At 42.3% G+C, this 17,288-nt stretch overlaps 2 protein-coding genes and 1 non-coding gene across 4 annotated transcripts; 2 read left to right on the top strand and 1 right to left on the bottom strand.

The window, feature by feature from the left end:
• Positions 1-116: 116 nt before the first annotated feature.
• On the top strand, positions 117-6,477 carry ankrd66 (ankyrin repeat domain 66). Of its 2 annotated transcripts, none has more exons than XM_020501572.2 (3): positions 117-282; positions 697-925; positions 5,330-6,477. In XM_020501572.2, the coding sequence occupies exons 1-3, from the start codon at positions 144-146 to the stop codon at positions 5,424-5,426; spliced, it is 465 nt and encodes a 154-aa protein (XP_020357161.2). In that variant the 5' UTR covers positions 117-143; the 3' UTR covers positions 5,427-6,477. The 2 variants fall into 2 exon arrangements, 1 of the variants encoding a protein (XP_020357161.2); XR_004202669.1 differs by having other exon boundaries at positions 120-282; positions 683-925.
• LOC109904316 (uncharacterized) lies at positions 4,382-6,478 on the bottom strand. Its single transcript, XR_004202670.1, has 2 exons — positions 6,054-6,478; positions 4,382-5,959 (listed from the first exon to the last, which is right to left on the bottom strand). It is a non-coding gene; the product is annotated as an uncharacterized LOC109904316 (transcript).
• A 48-nt stretch (positions 6,479-6,526) lies between these two features.
• On the top strand, positions 6,527-9,065 carry LOC116353311 (extensin-3-like). Its single transcript, XM_031787597.1, has 3 exons — positions 6,527-6,539; positions 6,626-6,817; positions 6,859-9,065. The coding sequence occupies exons 1-3, from the start codon at positions 6,527-6,529 to the stop codon at positions 9,063-9,065; spliced, it is 2,412 nt and encodes an 803-aa protein (XP_031643457.1).
• Positions 9,066-17,288: the final 8,223 nt, after the last annotated feature.

Genomic DNA, 17,288 nt, shown 5'->3' with positions numbered 1-17,288 from the left:
TGCTGATCATGGGGCAGTTTTGCATTTCCCCACTAATGGTTACGGGTTGGGGGAGGGGAAGCTGATGCTGTAAGACAACCCTCTTGTTTTGTTGAATGTTGCTTGGCAACCTCTTCTTTTATTCCCCCCCAATCGTGTTAGAAATGACAGAGTTGCACCAGGCAGCTGCTGCTGGAGACTTTGATCTAGTGGAGGAGATTCTGAACAAGAAGAAATGTAACCCCAATCACAGAGACATAGACTGGAACTACAAGACACCGCTTCACTGGGCAGCAGCCAAAGGTAGTTGTCTTTAGAAGGTTTGTGTCCATTAAACAAGAGGGCTGCATTCAGCAGGGTATAATGTTGTGGAACTTTAAGCTAGAAATATATTATAGAACAAACATATAGAACAAACATGATGTGCTGTTTTATAGAACAAACATGCCTCTCTGACATGTAGAATAAGGAATCACATGGGTTCTGTTTGACATGTCTATTTGCAACGTTCCACAACGTTTGCCTGCTGAAGATGGTGCCCTATTCCCTATATAGTGCACTTCTTTTGAACAAATTTGTGCACTATTTAAGGAATAGGGTGCCATTTGGGGACACATCATTTATCAAATCATGCTTATTATGAACTGCATTGTGTGCCTCTTTCTTGTATTTTATTTTTTAAATACGTTATTGTCACATTTAGTCCCTGTTTCCCAGGACAGACAGAGACTGTTAGAATTCTGGTGGAGCACGGAGCCAGAGCCTGCCTGAGAACTGATAGTGGATGGACACCTGCCCACTTTGCAGCCGAGGCTGGGAGACTTGGAGTGCTGCGCCTGCTCCACTCATTACACGCCCCCATAGACAAAGAGGACTTCTCTGGTGATAAACCAGTCAGAATAGCAGAAGTCTATGGACATAATGACTGTGTTCGATTTCTTGAAAGGTATGTATTGTCAGTGGTGAAAAGTACCCAATTGTCATACTTGAGTAAAAGTAAAGATACATTCATAGAAAATGACATAAGTGAAAGTCACCCAGTAAAATACTATGTGAGCAATAGTCTAAAGTATTTGGTTTTAAATATACTTAAGTATAGAAAGTAAATGTAATTGCAAAAATATACTTAAGTATCAAAAGTAAAAGTAGAAATCATTTCAAACTGCTTATATTAAGCAAACCAGGCGGCACAATTGTCTTGTTCTTTAATTTACACACTACAACAGTCAGACATAATTTACAAACAAAGCATTTGTGTTTAGTAAGTCCGCCAGATCAAAGGCAGTAGGGACGACCAAGGATGTGAGTGGACCGTTTTCATGTACTGCTAAGCATTCAACATGTAACAGGTACTTTTCGGTGTCAGGGAAAATGTAAGGAGTAAAAAGTACTTTATTTTCTTTAGTAATGTAGTGAAGTAAAAGTTGTCAAAAGTATAAATAGTAAAGTAATGTACAGATACTGTCACGTTCGTTGTATGGATGAGACCAAGGCGCAGCATGATTTGAAAACATCTTCTATTTATTAACGAAGAACACTTAAACAAACTTACAAAACGAACGTGAAGCTATATATGATATGATATATGAAGTGCAGACACAGGCAACTAACATATAGACAATAACCCACAAATTACCCAAAGAATATGGCTGCCTAAATATGGTTCCCAATCAGAGACAACGATAACCAGCTGCCTCTGAGAACCAATCTAGGCAACCATAGACATACAAAACGCCTAGATAGTAAACAACCCCATAAACATACAAAACCACTAGACAGTATAAAAAACACAAAAAACACATATCACCCATGTCACACCCTGACCTAACCAAAATAATAAAGAATACTAAGGTCAGGGCGTGACAGATACCTCCAAAAACTACTGAAGTAGTACTTTAAAGTATTTTAATTAACTACTGTACACCACTGTGTTTCGTATATTTATAGTATAATATTTATTCAATTTCGGTGATTTAAAAAAATATTTTTATTTTACTCTGCTCTGACACGCAAACTTTACTGTTGTGGTTAATTGATTCTAGTCTCCTAAAAATGTGGGTAATGAATTGTGATTGATATTAGAATAACTTTCCCTCTTAACAGACGTCTTTAAGTGTAGTTTAAGTACAGTAAACACCACTGCTCCACAGCTTCATTTCTATTATGTCTAAGGGGATATGTGTGATGTAGTACATGCCATTATTTATTTCTGCATCATGCACAATAATGTGATTTGATTCACTGCTTATTTGAATGATATGTGAGGGGATCAATGGCCGTGTCCGAAAACCGTAGGCCTACTTGCGTTCTTAGTAGTAGGCATTGTGGGTGTACAAAAAAATGTGAATAGTAAAATGTGAAATTCAGTAGGCTTTAAATGCCAGGATGTCATACTCTTTCGGCTTTGCATCTAGTCAGGGATGGACTTAGTGATTTGGAGGCTCCAGACAGAGGCCAGTATGAGACCCAACCCTCCCTCAACTGTAAAAATGTTTTACCTTTGAATGTGAACCAGTCATGTTTTCATCTGACGATTTCCTTCAAAAAGTAGGGCACTTTCGCATGTTCATCCCAGAATAATTCCAGCCTCTGAACTGTGAGCACGCCAGTTTTCCTTCAATTCCAGCGCTTGCCTTGGGATGAAAGCGGTGCAGGAGCGGTCTTTTTTTTCCAAGTCGGTCCATTAGACAGAAATTCCCAAATTACATTATGCTATAGAGACACCTGATTATTCTCTGCTAAGGTTTCATACACATTTTGACAGATGGAATTTCATGACTTTTTGATGACTTCCCATGACTTATAACCAAATTTCCATGACCAATAATTGGTGGTATCTATATAGCCTACATGAAAGTCTGCATAAATGTGGTATTGACACTAGAAGGCTGCTGTTCTCTGATCCCATGTAGATCTACTATCTCCTGCCATTTTGCCCTTGATCAAGGCACTTAAGCCCCCACAAAGTAAAATAATTGCACTGTTAGGCTACTTTATTATACATGTGGGCAACCCTCCATCTGGAGAGAGACTGGGAGGGCAGGCTTTTGATCCAGCCCTGAAACACACCAGAGTCTGCCGATCAAGGCCCTGTCAATCAGCTGATGTTTAGGCTACAGTGTGGTGTGTTCGAGCGGAGCCTATCAAGGCCCTGTCAATCATCTGATGTTTAGGCTACAGTGTGGTGTGTTCGAGCGGAGTTTATCAAGATCCTGTCAATCAGCTGATGTTTAGGCTACAGTGTGGTGTGTTCGAGCGGAGCCTATCAAGGCCCTGTCAATCATCTGATGTTTAGGCTACAGTGTGGTGTGTTCGAGCGGAGCTTATCAAGGTCCTGTCAATCAGCTGAGTTTTACCTCTATTTAGGTTCTCCTAGAGGACGGTTGGCCACCCTTGACATAAGATATTGCAACATTACAACCAAATACGTCTTTTTACAGAATGATTCCCTCATTCAATGAATCAGGGATAAAATGGATAAGGTAGTCTACTTCAAATCAAGGTAGCTAGCTAAGACGTTTATAACCGTATAAGGCTAAAATATTCACGTTTCAGGGGAGAGCTATGCATAGCATGGAAGCTATTTGTCAATGAGGCAATGTTTTGGAAAAATTACGTCCTCGGAATTATACTGAACATAAATGCAACATGCAACAATTTGAAAGATTTTACTGAGATAACAGTTCATAAGGAAATCAGTCCATTGAAAAACAGTCATTAAGCCCTAATCTATGGATTTCACATGACTGGGAATAAAGATACAGTATGCATCTGTTGGTCACAGATACCTTAAAAAAAAGGTAAGGGCGTGGATCAGAAAACCAGTCCGTATATTGTGTGACCACCATTTGCCTCATGCAGTGCAACACATCTCCTTCGCATAGAGTTGATCAGGCTGGTGATTGTGTCCTATGAAATGTTGTCCCACTCCTCTTTAATGGCTGTGCGAAGTTGCTGATATTGGCGGGAACTGGAACACGCTGTCGTACACGTCGATCCAGAGCATCCCAAACATGCTCAATAAGTGACATGTCTGGTGAGTATGCAGGCCATGAAAGAACTGGGACATTTTCAGCTTCCAGGAATTGTGTACAGATCCTTGCAACATGGGCCTGTGCATTATCATGCTGAAGCATGAGGTGATTGCAGTGGATGAATGACACAACAATGGGCCTCAGGATCTTGTCACGGTATCTATGCATTCAATTTGCCATCGATGAAATGCATTTGTGTTCGTTGTCCGTTGTTTATGACTGCCCATACAATAACCCCACCATGGGCAACTCTGTTCACTATGTTGCCATCAGCAAACTACTCACCCACACACGCTATCAGATAGAGTGCATAAAAAAAACTAGTTTAGTGTGGAATTACCTGTATGCTTTAAAAAAAAAAGTAGAAATGCATTATTCACATCTATTTATTTTTCCGCTCTGTACTGGGTTACTATCAGATGAGTCCCGTGACACTTGTTGGGTCATATTAGTGTGTAGCCCAAATGCTAGTCGTTTGTGAGAAGATCCATTTTCGGGATGTTTCTTGGTCTGGCGAACACCGCTGTCTCTGCTACCTTCCACCACAAATGCGGAAGGCCGACATTGGCGCATCATAGACATTAAAGTGGCGGATACCGTGGATTGAGACACAGCCCATACAAAAAAAACATATCTCTAGTTTAACAGATGGATTTAAAAAATATTTATTGCAGCTGATAATCAGATGAGGTAATGATGCTTTCAATACAACATTGGAAAAAACTAGGTCAAATCATGACGTCTGTGATTTTCAGTTTGAAGCTCTAGAAAGAGGCCTGAGTTACCGAGTTGGATGACCATTCAAAAAGATCTTTCCCAGTCGGAGCTCGTTCTTTTTTTCCCTCTAGTTTCCAGTCTTTCCTTGAATGCACTGAAGTCGGTTGTCAGAGATTTCCGAGTTGTTTTGAACGCGGTATAAGAGGACGTGCTGAACCAAAATTAACTAATGAAGGAACTAATGTCAGGAAGCAATGCAATTACGCATTAGATTACGCATTCTCAGTAAGGGTGAGTGAGTATAGTAGTTTATGTTAATATTTGTTGTTTACTGCATAAATGTTTACTAAACAGTATGTTCTAAGTCCTATGTAGTATGATTAGTACACGTGCAGATTTAGTCAGTAGCCTAGTAGGCAAGACCGATTTCGGACACGGCCATCATTGTAGATTCCCAAATTGAACCCTATTCCCTTCCCATGGCTCTGGTCAAAAGTAGTGCACTTTGTAAGGAGTAGTGTTACTTTTAGGATGCAAGCCCATGTGTGTTATGTGCAGTAGGTTACTTCCTGAATGTGATTGTCTGCATCATATTTCAGTGCAGAGCCAGAGTGCAGGACCTACCGCCAGATGGCAGTGTTAAACAGCTTTCCCTTGGACGACACGGACAAGGAATGGGAGGCGCAGAGAAGATAGGAACTAAACAGGACTGCAAAACAAGGGATTACCACACCTCATTAACAAAAACATTATTTGGAAAACAGCTAGTATAGTTTACCCGAACCAATTAAAAAAATGTTACACCACGAAAAATACAGACATTACATACATTTCATTGGTCATACAGTATGAAAAACTGTTCTGGACACTTACGATAGATACAAACAGGTGTAGGTTACACATTATGCAATTCATTTTCCAAATGATTAATTCCTATGATGTAATTTTCCATTCTACATAACATCTAATATATAGGCTATATTACAACAGAAAAATAAGGCCACAATTCTAATAAATGATACATGTAGGACATTGCACGTACTTTCTCAGTGTCAGAATTTCAGTTGATTAGTATGGGGTTTAATTTAGATGTAAACTAAGCCTAGATGAATAAACAGTATAGATATACAACATATAAAATAAAAAAAAGAAACAGAATTGTCAAAATATCATTTTGACTTCATCGTTGATGCCAGTTTGGAACTTTCACTCACTGCTGATTGTACCTGCTGGTGAAGAGTGAAATAGATAAATAATCAATTAGCTATGACATTACATCCAGTTGGTTTAGACCAATAAATAAACTGTGATTTGTAAACTCACTTTTAGGTTGAAATATTTCAGTAGTGCAACACGAATCTGTTTGGAAGGAACACATATTTTTTTTATTGGAATGGGTTTTTGTTTTGCTACATATTTCAGTCTCATTCATCAGGTATTGTTGCCTGGTTACCCATCCACATCACTCCAGCCAAACGCCACACCCACTAATGTTTCTTCTCCAACCGAGTGGGTGCGTTCAGTTAGATTAAACTTTTGCATGGTTGTGTAAACAGTTTGTACTGAATGACACGTTTCCCCAAAATGTTCTCGAACTGACTGAGGTATGTTTTCTCTGTTTGGTGGGTGCGGTGTGGCTTGAAGCAATAAGTGATATATTTACAGGCCAGCAGCCATGCTGACAGCGTTTCCCAACCCACAACCCAATAAATTATTTGATATTGAGATAAAAACGGCTGTATTGGACCTTTTTTCAGTAGCTTACCGGTTTTTCTCCAAAATATGCAGTGAGTAGAATGAAGAGACCCTGTAAGAGATGAAAAACAACAACATTAAAACCTTGTGACCTGAAGAAGGAAAAGATGTCTACTCCTACTCCTCCCCTCCTGAGTTAGACGTCGTCTACTCCTCCCCTCCTGAGTTAGACGTCGTCTACTCCTGCTCCGCCCCTCCTGAGTTAGACGTCGTCTACTCCTGCTCCGCCCCTCCTGAGTTAGACGTCTTCTACTCCTCCCCTCCTGAGTTAGACGTCGTCTACTCCTCCCCTCCTGCGTTAGACGTCGTCTACTCCTCTCCTCCTCTCATGCGTTAGACGTCATCTACTCCTACTCCTCCCCTCCTGAGTTAGACGTCGTCTACTCCTCCCCCCCTGAGTTAGACATCGTCTACTCCTACTCCTCCCCTCCTGAGTTAGACGTCATCTACTCCTACTCCTCCCCTCCTGCGTTAGACGTCGTCTACTCCTACTCCTCCTCTCCTGCGTTAGACGTCGTCTACTCCTCCTCTCCTGCGTTAGACGTCGTCTACTCCTCCCCTCCTGCGTTAGACGTCGTCTACTCCTCCCCTCCTGAGTTAGACGTCGTCTACTCCTACTCCTCTCCTGCGTTAGACGTCGTCTACTCCTACTCCTCTCCTGCGTTAGACGTCGTCTACTCCTCCTCTCCTGCGTTAGACGTCGTCTACTCCTCCTCTCCTGCGTTAGACGTCGTCTACTCCTCCCCTCCTGCGTTAGATGTCATCTACTCCTACTCCTCCCCTCCAGCGTTAGACGTTGTCTACTCCTACTCCTCCCCTCCTGCGTTAGACGTCATCTACTCCTACTCCTCCCCTCCTGCGTTAGACGTCATCTACTCCTACTCCTCCCCTCCTGCGTTAGACGTCATCTACTCCTACTCCCCCCCCCCTGCGTTAGACGTCATCTACTCCTACTCCTCCCCTCCTGAGTTAGACATCGTCTACACCTACTCCTCCTCTCCTGCGTTAGACGTTGTCTACTCCTCCTCTCCTGCGTTAGACGTTGTCTACTCCTCCTCTCCTGCGTTAGACGTCGTCTACTCCTACTCCTCCCCTCCTGAGTTAGACGTCATCTACTCCTCCCCTCCTGAGTTAGACGTTGTCTACTACTACTCCTCCCCTCCTGCGTTAGACGTCGTCTACTCCTCCCCTCCTGCGTTAGACGTCATCTACTCCTACTCCTCCCCTCCTGAGTTAGACGTCGTCTACTCCTACTCCTCCTCTCCTGCGTTAGACGTCGTCTACTCCTCCTCTCCTGCGTTAGACGTCGTCTACTCCTCCCCTCCTGCGTTAGACGTCGTCTACTCCTACTCCTCCCCTCCTGAGTTAGACGTCATCTACTCCTCCCCTCCTGAGTTAGACGTTGTCTACTACTACTCCTCCCCTCCTGCGTTAGACGTCATCTACTCCTACTCCTCCCCTCCTGAGTTAGACGTCGTCTACTCCTACTCCTCCTCTCCTGCGTTAGACGTCGTCTACTCCTCCTCTCCTGCGTTAGACGTCGTCTACTCCTCCCCTCCTGCGTTAGACGTCGTCTACTCCTACTCCTCCCCTCCTGAGTTAGACGTCGTCTACTCCTACTCCTCCTCTCCTGCGTTAGACGTTGTCTACTCCTCCTCTCCTGCGTTAGACGTCGTCTACTCCTCCCCTCCTGCGTTAGACATTGTCTACTCCTCCCCTCCTGCGTTAGACATTGTCTACTCCTCCCCTCCTGCGTTAGACATTGTCTACTCCTCCCCTCCTGCGTTAGACATTGTCTACTCCTCCCCTCCTGCGTTAGACATTGTCTACTCCTCCCCTCCTGCGTTAGACGTTGTCTACTCCTCCCCCCCTGAGTTAGACGTCGTCTACTCCTACTCCTCCCCTCCTGAGTTAGACGTCATCTACTCCTACTCCTCCCCTCCTGAGTTAGACGTCGTCTACTCCTACTCCTCCTCTCCTGAGTTAGACGTCGTCTACTCCTACTCCTCCCCTCCTGAGTTAGACGTCGTCTACTCCTACTCCTCCCCTCCTGAGTTAGACGTCGTCTACTCCTACTCCTCCCCTCCTGAGTTAGACGTCGTCTACTCCTACTCCTCCCCTCCTGAGTTAGACGTCGTCTACTCCTACTCCTCCCCTCCTGAGTTAGACGTCGTCTACTCCTACTCCTCCCCTCCTGAGTTAGACGTCGTCTACTCCTACTCCTCCCCTCCTGAGTTAGACGTCGTCTACTCCTACTCCTCCCCTCCTGAGTTAGACGTCGTCTACTCCTACTCCTCCCCTCCTGAGTTAGACGTCGTCTACTCCTACTCCTCCCCTCCTGAGTTAGACGTCGTCTACTCCTACTCCTCCCCTCCTGAGTTAGACGTCGTCGACTCCTACTCCTCCCCTCCTGAGTTAGACGTCGTCGACTCCTACTCCTCCCCTCCTGAGTTAGACGTCGTCGACTCCTACTCCACCCCTCCTGCGTTAGACGTCGCCGGTTTACTAACCGTCGGTCTTGGCAACCATTCATTACTCACACCTGCCCCTCATCATCAGGCACACCTGGACCTTCCCTGATTACTCCCCCTATATATAGCACTCTGTTGGTATTTCCCATCCTGCATTATTGTCTCTGTTTCCATGTTCGGATACATTCCTTGTTTTTGTATCTGTACGTGTTTGTTTATATTAAACTCTGCACCTGCTTCCTAACTCCCTGCCTCTACATTACAAAAGACAATTACAGGGTTTGATCAAAAGACAATTGTATATTAGTCCGTGTTGCATTCAATTCCCTTCTAACACAGTTGACTGAATTGAAATGGAATTGACCCAAACCTAATCTCAGTCTTACCTGGAATGCGTTCAGCAGAGTGAAGGCGTAGTTCACCAGGTAGGCTATAGGTCCTTTGGTGATGTCAAACATCAAAACAAAAAATCCAAAAATCCATGTCCCTCCAAAGATTGGGGTTAGGAGGACAACCGCTTTTAGGATACCTTTGGCCACTTCTTTTTCATCCTTAGTGTTGACTTCAAGACTTGGTCTCAGGAGCCTTATGATAACTACTAGCATGCAGAACACATTGACTACTACAATAGTGCCAACAGGCAGAATGAACGCAAAGATCGAGCCCTTTAAAAAACCTCCATAAACCAGCCAACAAGCCTCGGTGGTGTAGTAGTAGTCCTTCTGGCCACTGTTGTAGGTGATAAATGTAATGAAAACAATTAACAGTGGACAGCAATAGCCAACAGAAAAACACAGTCCCAAGCAAACCTTCTTGCTCATCTGATGGAACATAAATATCATCTGATGGAGAACCATGATACTCAGGCACAACATCCAGAAGAACATGGCCAGGTAGCATAAATGCTTAATTACCACAAAGATCTGACACCAATTCTCTGGGATCATGTCGGGAAAAGCTGAGGCGAGAAAGCTGCAGTCAGCTACCAGTAAACACAGGCAGATGTTAATGTGGGCTGTGTGGCGACAATACGACACGCTGGACTTGACAACAGATTTCCACACAAGACATTCTATCACTAGACAGGAGAGAAGTGAGACAATTGAGACGCCCAAGCCCACATAGGTTATCTCCGTCATATAGGGAAGATTCTCTGGTTTCTTTGACATGAGGGTGGTGAATGAGGATAAGTGGGTGCATTCACAATGGTTTTCGTTATCAGGACCACCCCATACACAACCTTTACCAGACCACTGGCTTATTGTAAAATCCCAATATACACACTGTATCTTGTGGTTGCGGGGCCTTTCACTGATCAACTGGAAGTCTATTGAGATATCTGCAGATCCTTGACCAATGGAAGTGGACACCACGATGCTGTTTGGATCAGCGTCTGTTTGTTGCAGCTTTGGTAGATAGTTACTGAGAGATTTAAAACCTATAGTTTTAACCATCATGGAGCCAGTCCCCATGGTTACGGTGACATTGAAAACTTTGTTCACACAATTTTTGTCCGGCTGAGGTTTACAGCCATTCAACTCTATGTTTGTGTGTTGGTATGTGGTACTCTCGACATCTGACTGTTTAACCAGGCCCTCAACAGAAATCAGATATCTTTCAGCCATGGATCTGTTGACACGGTCAGGTTTAAAAATCCATGACTTTTCAAGACTGCTATCCAAAAGATTGCTGGATGATATTAGAGCATCCTGAAAAGGGGGGGGGAGGGGAGGGGGAGGGGCGGTCATATTTTAGTCGACTTCATAAAAATAAAAATAAATCTGTTTACTTAATCTTTTGTTATTATAAATCGTACTGAAGAACAGATAAATAACATTCTGGTAAAGATGATTTTGGATTATACTTACTTGTAATTGAGCCTTATTCAGTGTGTAATTTTTTTGAGATTCGTTGATTGCGTTGTTCATGGTGAAGAGAATGGACACCGAAGCATTCACATTAGCATAAGTGTTGATGGATTCTGATTTATCGGTGGAAGATTTCAGACGTGAAAATATGTTTGCAGAATTTTTCTCAACTGATCCAAGTCCTATTGCAAGGTTCTGTAATGATAGAAAGAAAATGCATACAAAAACTACAGTTTAGAGCAGTTTAGAATAGATGCCTTTATAATAACAAAAAGTCATATAAATGACAATACGGCCACACCGCCACTTGTTTTGGGAAACAGCTGAGGGATGGGGCTTGAAAAATGTGACCACTGAATAAGATCAAAATGATAGTTTTAAGCATGTTTTGAAGCTAGTGTTTGTTTACAAATACATTGTTTACGAACAATGGAATAAAAAACAAGATAATATATTGTGGGTACAGCAGTTGAACTAAGCTCATGAGGCATTTTAAGTTCTATTATTCTAGAATGAATGGGTCTACGGGTCGATCCACCAATTCAGTGCCTTTTGAGAAGTGTAATCAATCCACTTCTGACAACAGGGAATGGCAATTTAATTCTTCACAAAAATAAAACAATTTCTAGCCTTTCTTATCTATAAATAAATAAATGATAATCTTCAGAAATGACTTTGTCAAAGCAACAAAATAACTTTACAATGATGGTGAAAATTTTGAGACATTTTGGGGTGAAGTGGGTTTAACACTAGAAGCTCCGATCCCAGTCATTTTGGGGTGAAGTGGTTTAACACTAGAAGCTCCGATCCCAGTCATTTTGGGGTGAAGTGGTTTACACTAGAAGCTCCGATCCCAGTCATTTTGGGGTGAAGTGGGTTTAACACTAGAAGCTCCGATCCCAGTCATTTTGAGGTGAAGTGGGTTAACACTAGAAGCTCCGATCCCAGTCATTTTGGGGTGAAGTGGGTTTAACACTAGAAGCTCAGATCCCAGTCATTTTGGGGTGAAGTGGGTTTAACACTAGAAGCTCCGATCCCAGTCATTTTGGGGTGAAGTGGGTTAACACTAGAATCTCCGATCCCAGTCATTTTGGGGTGAAGTGGTTTAACACTAGAAGCTCCGATCCCAGTCATTTTGGGGTGAAGTGGTTTAACACTAGAAGCTCCGATCCCAGTCATTTTGGGGTGAAGTGGGTTTAACACTAGAAGCTCCGATCCCAGTCATTTTGGGGTGAAGTGGTTTAACACTAGAAGCTCCGATCCCAGTCATTTTGGGGTGAAGTGGTTTACACTAGAAGCTCCGATCCCAGTCATTTTGGGGTGAAGTGGGTTTAACACTAGAAGCTCCGATCCCAGTCATTTTGAGGTGAAGTGGGTTAACACTAGAAGCTCCGATCCCAGTCATTTTGGGGTGAAGTGGTTTAACACTAGAAGCTCCGATCCCAGTCATTTTGGGGTGAAGTGGTTTAACACTAGAAGCTCCGATCCCAGTCATTTTGGGGTGAAGTGGGTTTAACACTAGAAGCTCCGATCCCAGTCATTTTGAGGTGAAGTGGGTTAACACTAGAAGCTCCGATCCCAGTCATTTTGGGGTGAAGTGGGTTTAACACTAGAAGCTCCGATCCCAGTCATTTTGGGGTGAAGTGGGTTAACACTAGAAGCTCCGATCCCAGTCATTTTGGGGTGAAGTGGGTTAACACTAGAAGCTCTGATCCCAGTCATTTTGGGGTGAAGTGGGTTAACACTAGAAGCTCCGATCCCAGTCATTTTGGGGTGAAGTGGGTTTAACACTAGAAGCTCCGATCCCAGTCATTTTGGGGTGAAGTGGGTTTAACACTAGAAGCTCCGATCCCAGTCATTTTGGGGTGAAGTGGGTTTAACACTAGAAGCTCCGATCCCAGTCATTTTGGGGTGAAGTGGGTTAACACTAGAAGCTCCGATCCCAGTCATTTTGGGGTGAAGTGGGTTTAACACTAGAAGCTCCGATCCCAGTCATTTTGGGGTGAAGTGGGTTTAACACTAGAAGCTCCGATCCCAGTCATTTTGGGGTGAAGTGGGTTTAACAGTAGAAGCTCCGATCCCAGTCATTTTGGGGTGAAGTGGGTTAACACTAGAAGCTCCGATCCCAGTCATTTTGGGGTGAAGTGGATTAACACTAGAAGCTCCGATCCCAGTCATTTTGACTGCATAGTAATTCATTTAAAATGGAAATGTCTCTGCAATGTCCCCCTCTGCCCTTGACTTGTCTTAAATAAGTATATTTAACACTTATGATTATTATAATTTCATAAGCATAATTCCTGTTATAAGCCGTTTTTAAGTTACTTTTTCAAATATTAAAGTAGTATAGTATCACAGAACATATTGTGAGGTTTCACTAACCTTTGCCAAATAACACTTGAAATGTAAGAGATCAGCTTTATTTGAAAATATCACTTTTTCCAAGAATAACCGTTGTTCCTTTGTGCTCTACACATGAGCATGCTGCAGCAGATGGCTTACAGTAACATTAACTAATGAAAATCCTAATTGTTTTTTTAAATACTTTTTTTCTTCTTCTGTTACCCAAGACCTTCTTGAACACAAGGATCATTTTTCTGATAGCATTTATGAAATGTATTTATTAGGCTGTTAGAACGTTGCAGTCAAAATGGCTGCTCATTGGCGTATTAAGGGGGTAGTGAGGCCCAGCTGTTTATTAAGATCTTCCTAGAAGGCACAGAGGTTGTGCGGAGGGATGCTGAATTTTGTCACTTTAGCAAGTTTTATGCATATTAAAAACCATCATTTATAGAATTATTCATATGATTTATATTAAAGGGATTTTAAAGGTGCTTTTAAAATTCAATATTGGTTGTGGTGTTCCAGGAGGTCTACCCCGGGGGATGGTAATAGAGGGGAGATACGTGAGGCGACGTTGGCTCCCTCTGCTGGGCATATGGGAACTGGGCACCCCGACACGGACAGCTAAGTGGAGGTAATTAGAGGAAAGCCGTGGAGGCTAAATAAAAGGAGCACGATGGCACACCGCGGGAGAGAAGGGAGAGAGAAGAAAGACCGAGCAAAACCTAAGTTATTTCTTTGATATATTTATTTTCTGTCTTAGTAAAGTAGTTTTTTCGGACTAAAGCCTCCCTGTCTCTGTGTCAATCTCTGCACGCTCAACCCAATGAATCAATTAGGATGATTTGTTTTAATACCTGTGAATTAATTAGGATGATTTGTTTTAATACCTGTGAATCAATTAGGATGATTTGTTTTAATACCTGTGAATCAATTAGGATGATTTGTTTTAATACCTGTGAATCAATTAGGATGATTTGTTTTAATACCTGTGAATCAATTAGGATGATTTGTTTTAAGACCTGTGAATCAATTAGGATGATTTGTTTTAATACCTGTGAATCAATTAGGATGTCATGTAGATCTACATTCACACAGTTAGATATTTCCTCCTCCCAAACTCCATCACTCAAACACCGTCTCTGGGTTTTTCCAATACCATTTTTACACTTCAGCACCGCCGTAAAGTCAGCCTTTGCGTTTGACCAGTCACCTTCAGCAGGACAAAATTTTGAATTGCCTGTGGAAATAAACAGAATCGTTGACAATAAGTAAGAAATAGATATTGAAGACACATTTTCACCATTTAGATGAACAAGAAATAGGGTGGCTTTTAAAAATCTATGTTTTTAACTCTTATTTTACCAGGTAAATTGACTGAGAACACATTCTCATTTACAGCAACGACCTGGGGAATAGTTACAGGGGAGAGGAGGGGGATGAATGAGCCAATTGTAAACTGGGGATTATTAGGTGACTGTGATGGTATGAGGGCCAGATTGGGAATTTAACCAGGACACCGGGGTTAACACCCCTACTCGTACGATAAGTGTCATGGTATCTTTAGTGACCACAGAGAGTCAGTACACCCGTTTTAACGTCCCATCCGAAAGACGGCACCCTGCCCTGGGGCATTGGGATATTTTTTTTAGACCAGAGGAAGGGGTGCCTCCTACTGGGTCTCCAAAACCACTTCCAGCAGCATCTGGTCTCCCATCCAGGGACCAACCCTGCTTAGTTTCAGAAGTTCAAGACAATGGTTGAGTTCCAGGTCGACTACTTTGAAGCTGCCTGCCAGATCTCACAATACCTGGATAGGATGATAACCACATCATATGATATAGTAATCTGATACCTGGATAGGATGATAGCACATCATATGATTTAGTAATCTGATACCTGGATATGATGATAGCCACATCATATGATATAGTAATCTGATACCTGGATAGGATGATAGCCACATCATATAATATAGTAATCTGATACCTGGATAGGATGATAGCCACATCATATGATATAGTAATCTGATACCTGGATATGATGATAGCCACATCATATGATATAGTAATCTGATACCCGGATAGGATGATAACCACATATGATATAGCAATCTGATGCCCGACTGAAGTCGATGACGTGTCACACAACCCATGGTTGATGCAATGCAATGAAGTCGTCCTGGAACTCACCCAAGAATTTAAAAAATGATACTATACTGAACAAAAATATAAAGTCAACATGTAAAGTGTTGGTCCCATGTTTCATGAGCTTTAATAAAATATCCCCAAATGTTTCCATATGCACAACTTTTTCTCTCAAATTTTGTGTACAAATTTCTTTACATCCCTGTTAATTAACATTTCTCCTTTGCCAAGATAATCCGTCCACCTGACAGGTGTGGCATATCAAGAAGCTGATTAAACAGCATGATCATTACACAGGTGCACTTTGTGCTGGGAACAATAAAAGGCCACTCAAAAAAGTTTTACGGGAGCATGCAATTGGCATGCTGACTGCAGTAATGTCCGCAAGAGCTGTTGCAAAATAATTTAAAGTTAATTTCTCTACCATAAGCCGCCTCCAACGTCGTTTTATAGAATTTGGCAGTTCGTCCAACCTGTCTCACAACCGTAGACCACGTGTAATCACGCCAAACCAGGACCTATACATCCGGCTTCTTTACCTGTGGGGCTATCTGAGACCAGCCACCCAGACTGCTGATGAAACTGAGGAATATTTATGTCTGTAATAAAACCTTTGTGTGGAAAAACTCATTCTGATTGGCTGGGACAGCTCCCAAGTGGGTGGCCCTGTTCCATCACAGGCCCACCCATGGCTGCTCCCCTGCCCAGTCATGTGAAATCCATAGTTTAGGGCCTAATACATTTATTTCAATTGACTGATTTCCTTATATGAACTGTAACTCATTAAAATGTTTGAAATTGTTGCATTTTTATATTTTTGTTCAGTATATTTATCTTAGATTTCACTGAAAATATGCTTGTGTTTGTTACCCATTCCAAGAAGATTGGGGTATGCCGCTGAATGTTACTGCACCAATTTAGAGCATAATTGTTCATATGGCAAAATACACTGTTCATGCTGGATAATGGTACTGAAAACCTACTGTAGATAACAGGGATATTGACAGTAGCATTTTTCTCTTGGGACAGGATGTTCATAAATGTACATGTTACAGCTGGCTCTTGTAAACTGCTGCAGCTGACAGTCGTATCAATCCTGTAAATTATGCCAGTATCGGTAACATCTGTGGAGGGATAAATTACCAGATTTAATAACTGTCAAATGTGTTCAACTGTGCTCCTAATTGCATTTTAATAGCAATTGTTATAACATACAGTCTTAAACATAGTGTAATTAACATGTGAGGACCATGAAGGGCAGAAAATTACCTTTTTGTTCATTTAATGGAGTTTCAGTGTTGGTGTAATTCCATGTCACATTGTAGTTTTCAGTGCTATTCATAATTTCACATTGAACTCTGACAAAGATTCTATCATTTGCATTATATTTCTTGTAACAGTCCGGAAATTGGGGCGTGCTACTGATGTCAATTTGTGGCAGGAGCGCTATGTCTAGTGTTGCACTGGCTTTGTGGTTTATGGTCACATTGGATGATTTTGGATTGAAGACACACGTGTACAGACCTGCAGTTAAATGACAATGAAAAGAGAAACATGTTTTACTGTTTTCTCTTACAATGAGTTAGTCTGCGTGACTCAAGACCACGTTAGCTCACTGACTTAAAGCCTAGGCATTAGTTATGGGAGCTAGCACAAGTCCTCAGACGACTCATCATAAGACTGCAATTCACCCAACGAACTCCACTTCACAAACCGTAGGCCTATATCTGCACAGACCTTTCAGCACAGAGAAAAACTATGAAAATTGCATGAATATGAGCAAATAATGAATGTGTCCCAAGTAGCAACCTTTACCTTTGACAGTGCCCTACTTATGACCAGATCCTATAGGTAATAACGTGCCATTTGGAACACACCCACTATCTAATTGGCCCTGTGACCTGTCCTATCATCTTCTACAATACCATACAAAATAACAGATAACACATACCTTCCCAGATCTCCGTTGCCTGT

Source organism: Oncorhynchus kisutch, linkage group LG14 (genome assembly GCF_002021735.2).
Source record: "Oncorhynchus kisutch isolate 150728-3 linkage group LG14, Okis_V2, whole genome shotgun sequence".
Classification (NCBI taxonomy): Eukaryota; Metazoa; Chordata; class Actinopteri; order Salmoniformes; family Salmonidae; genus Oncorhynchus; species Oncorhynchus kisutch.
Note: the sequence above shows the minus strand (reverse complement) of the source record. Positions and strands in the feature narration are given on the sequence as shown.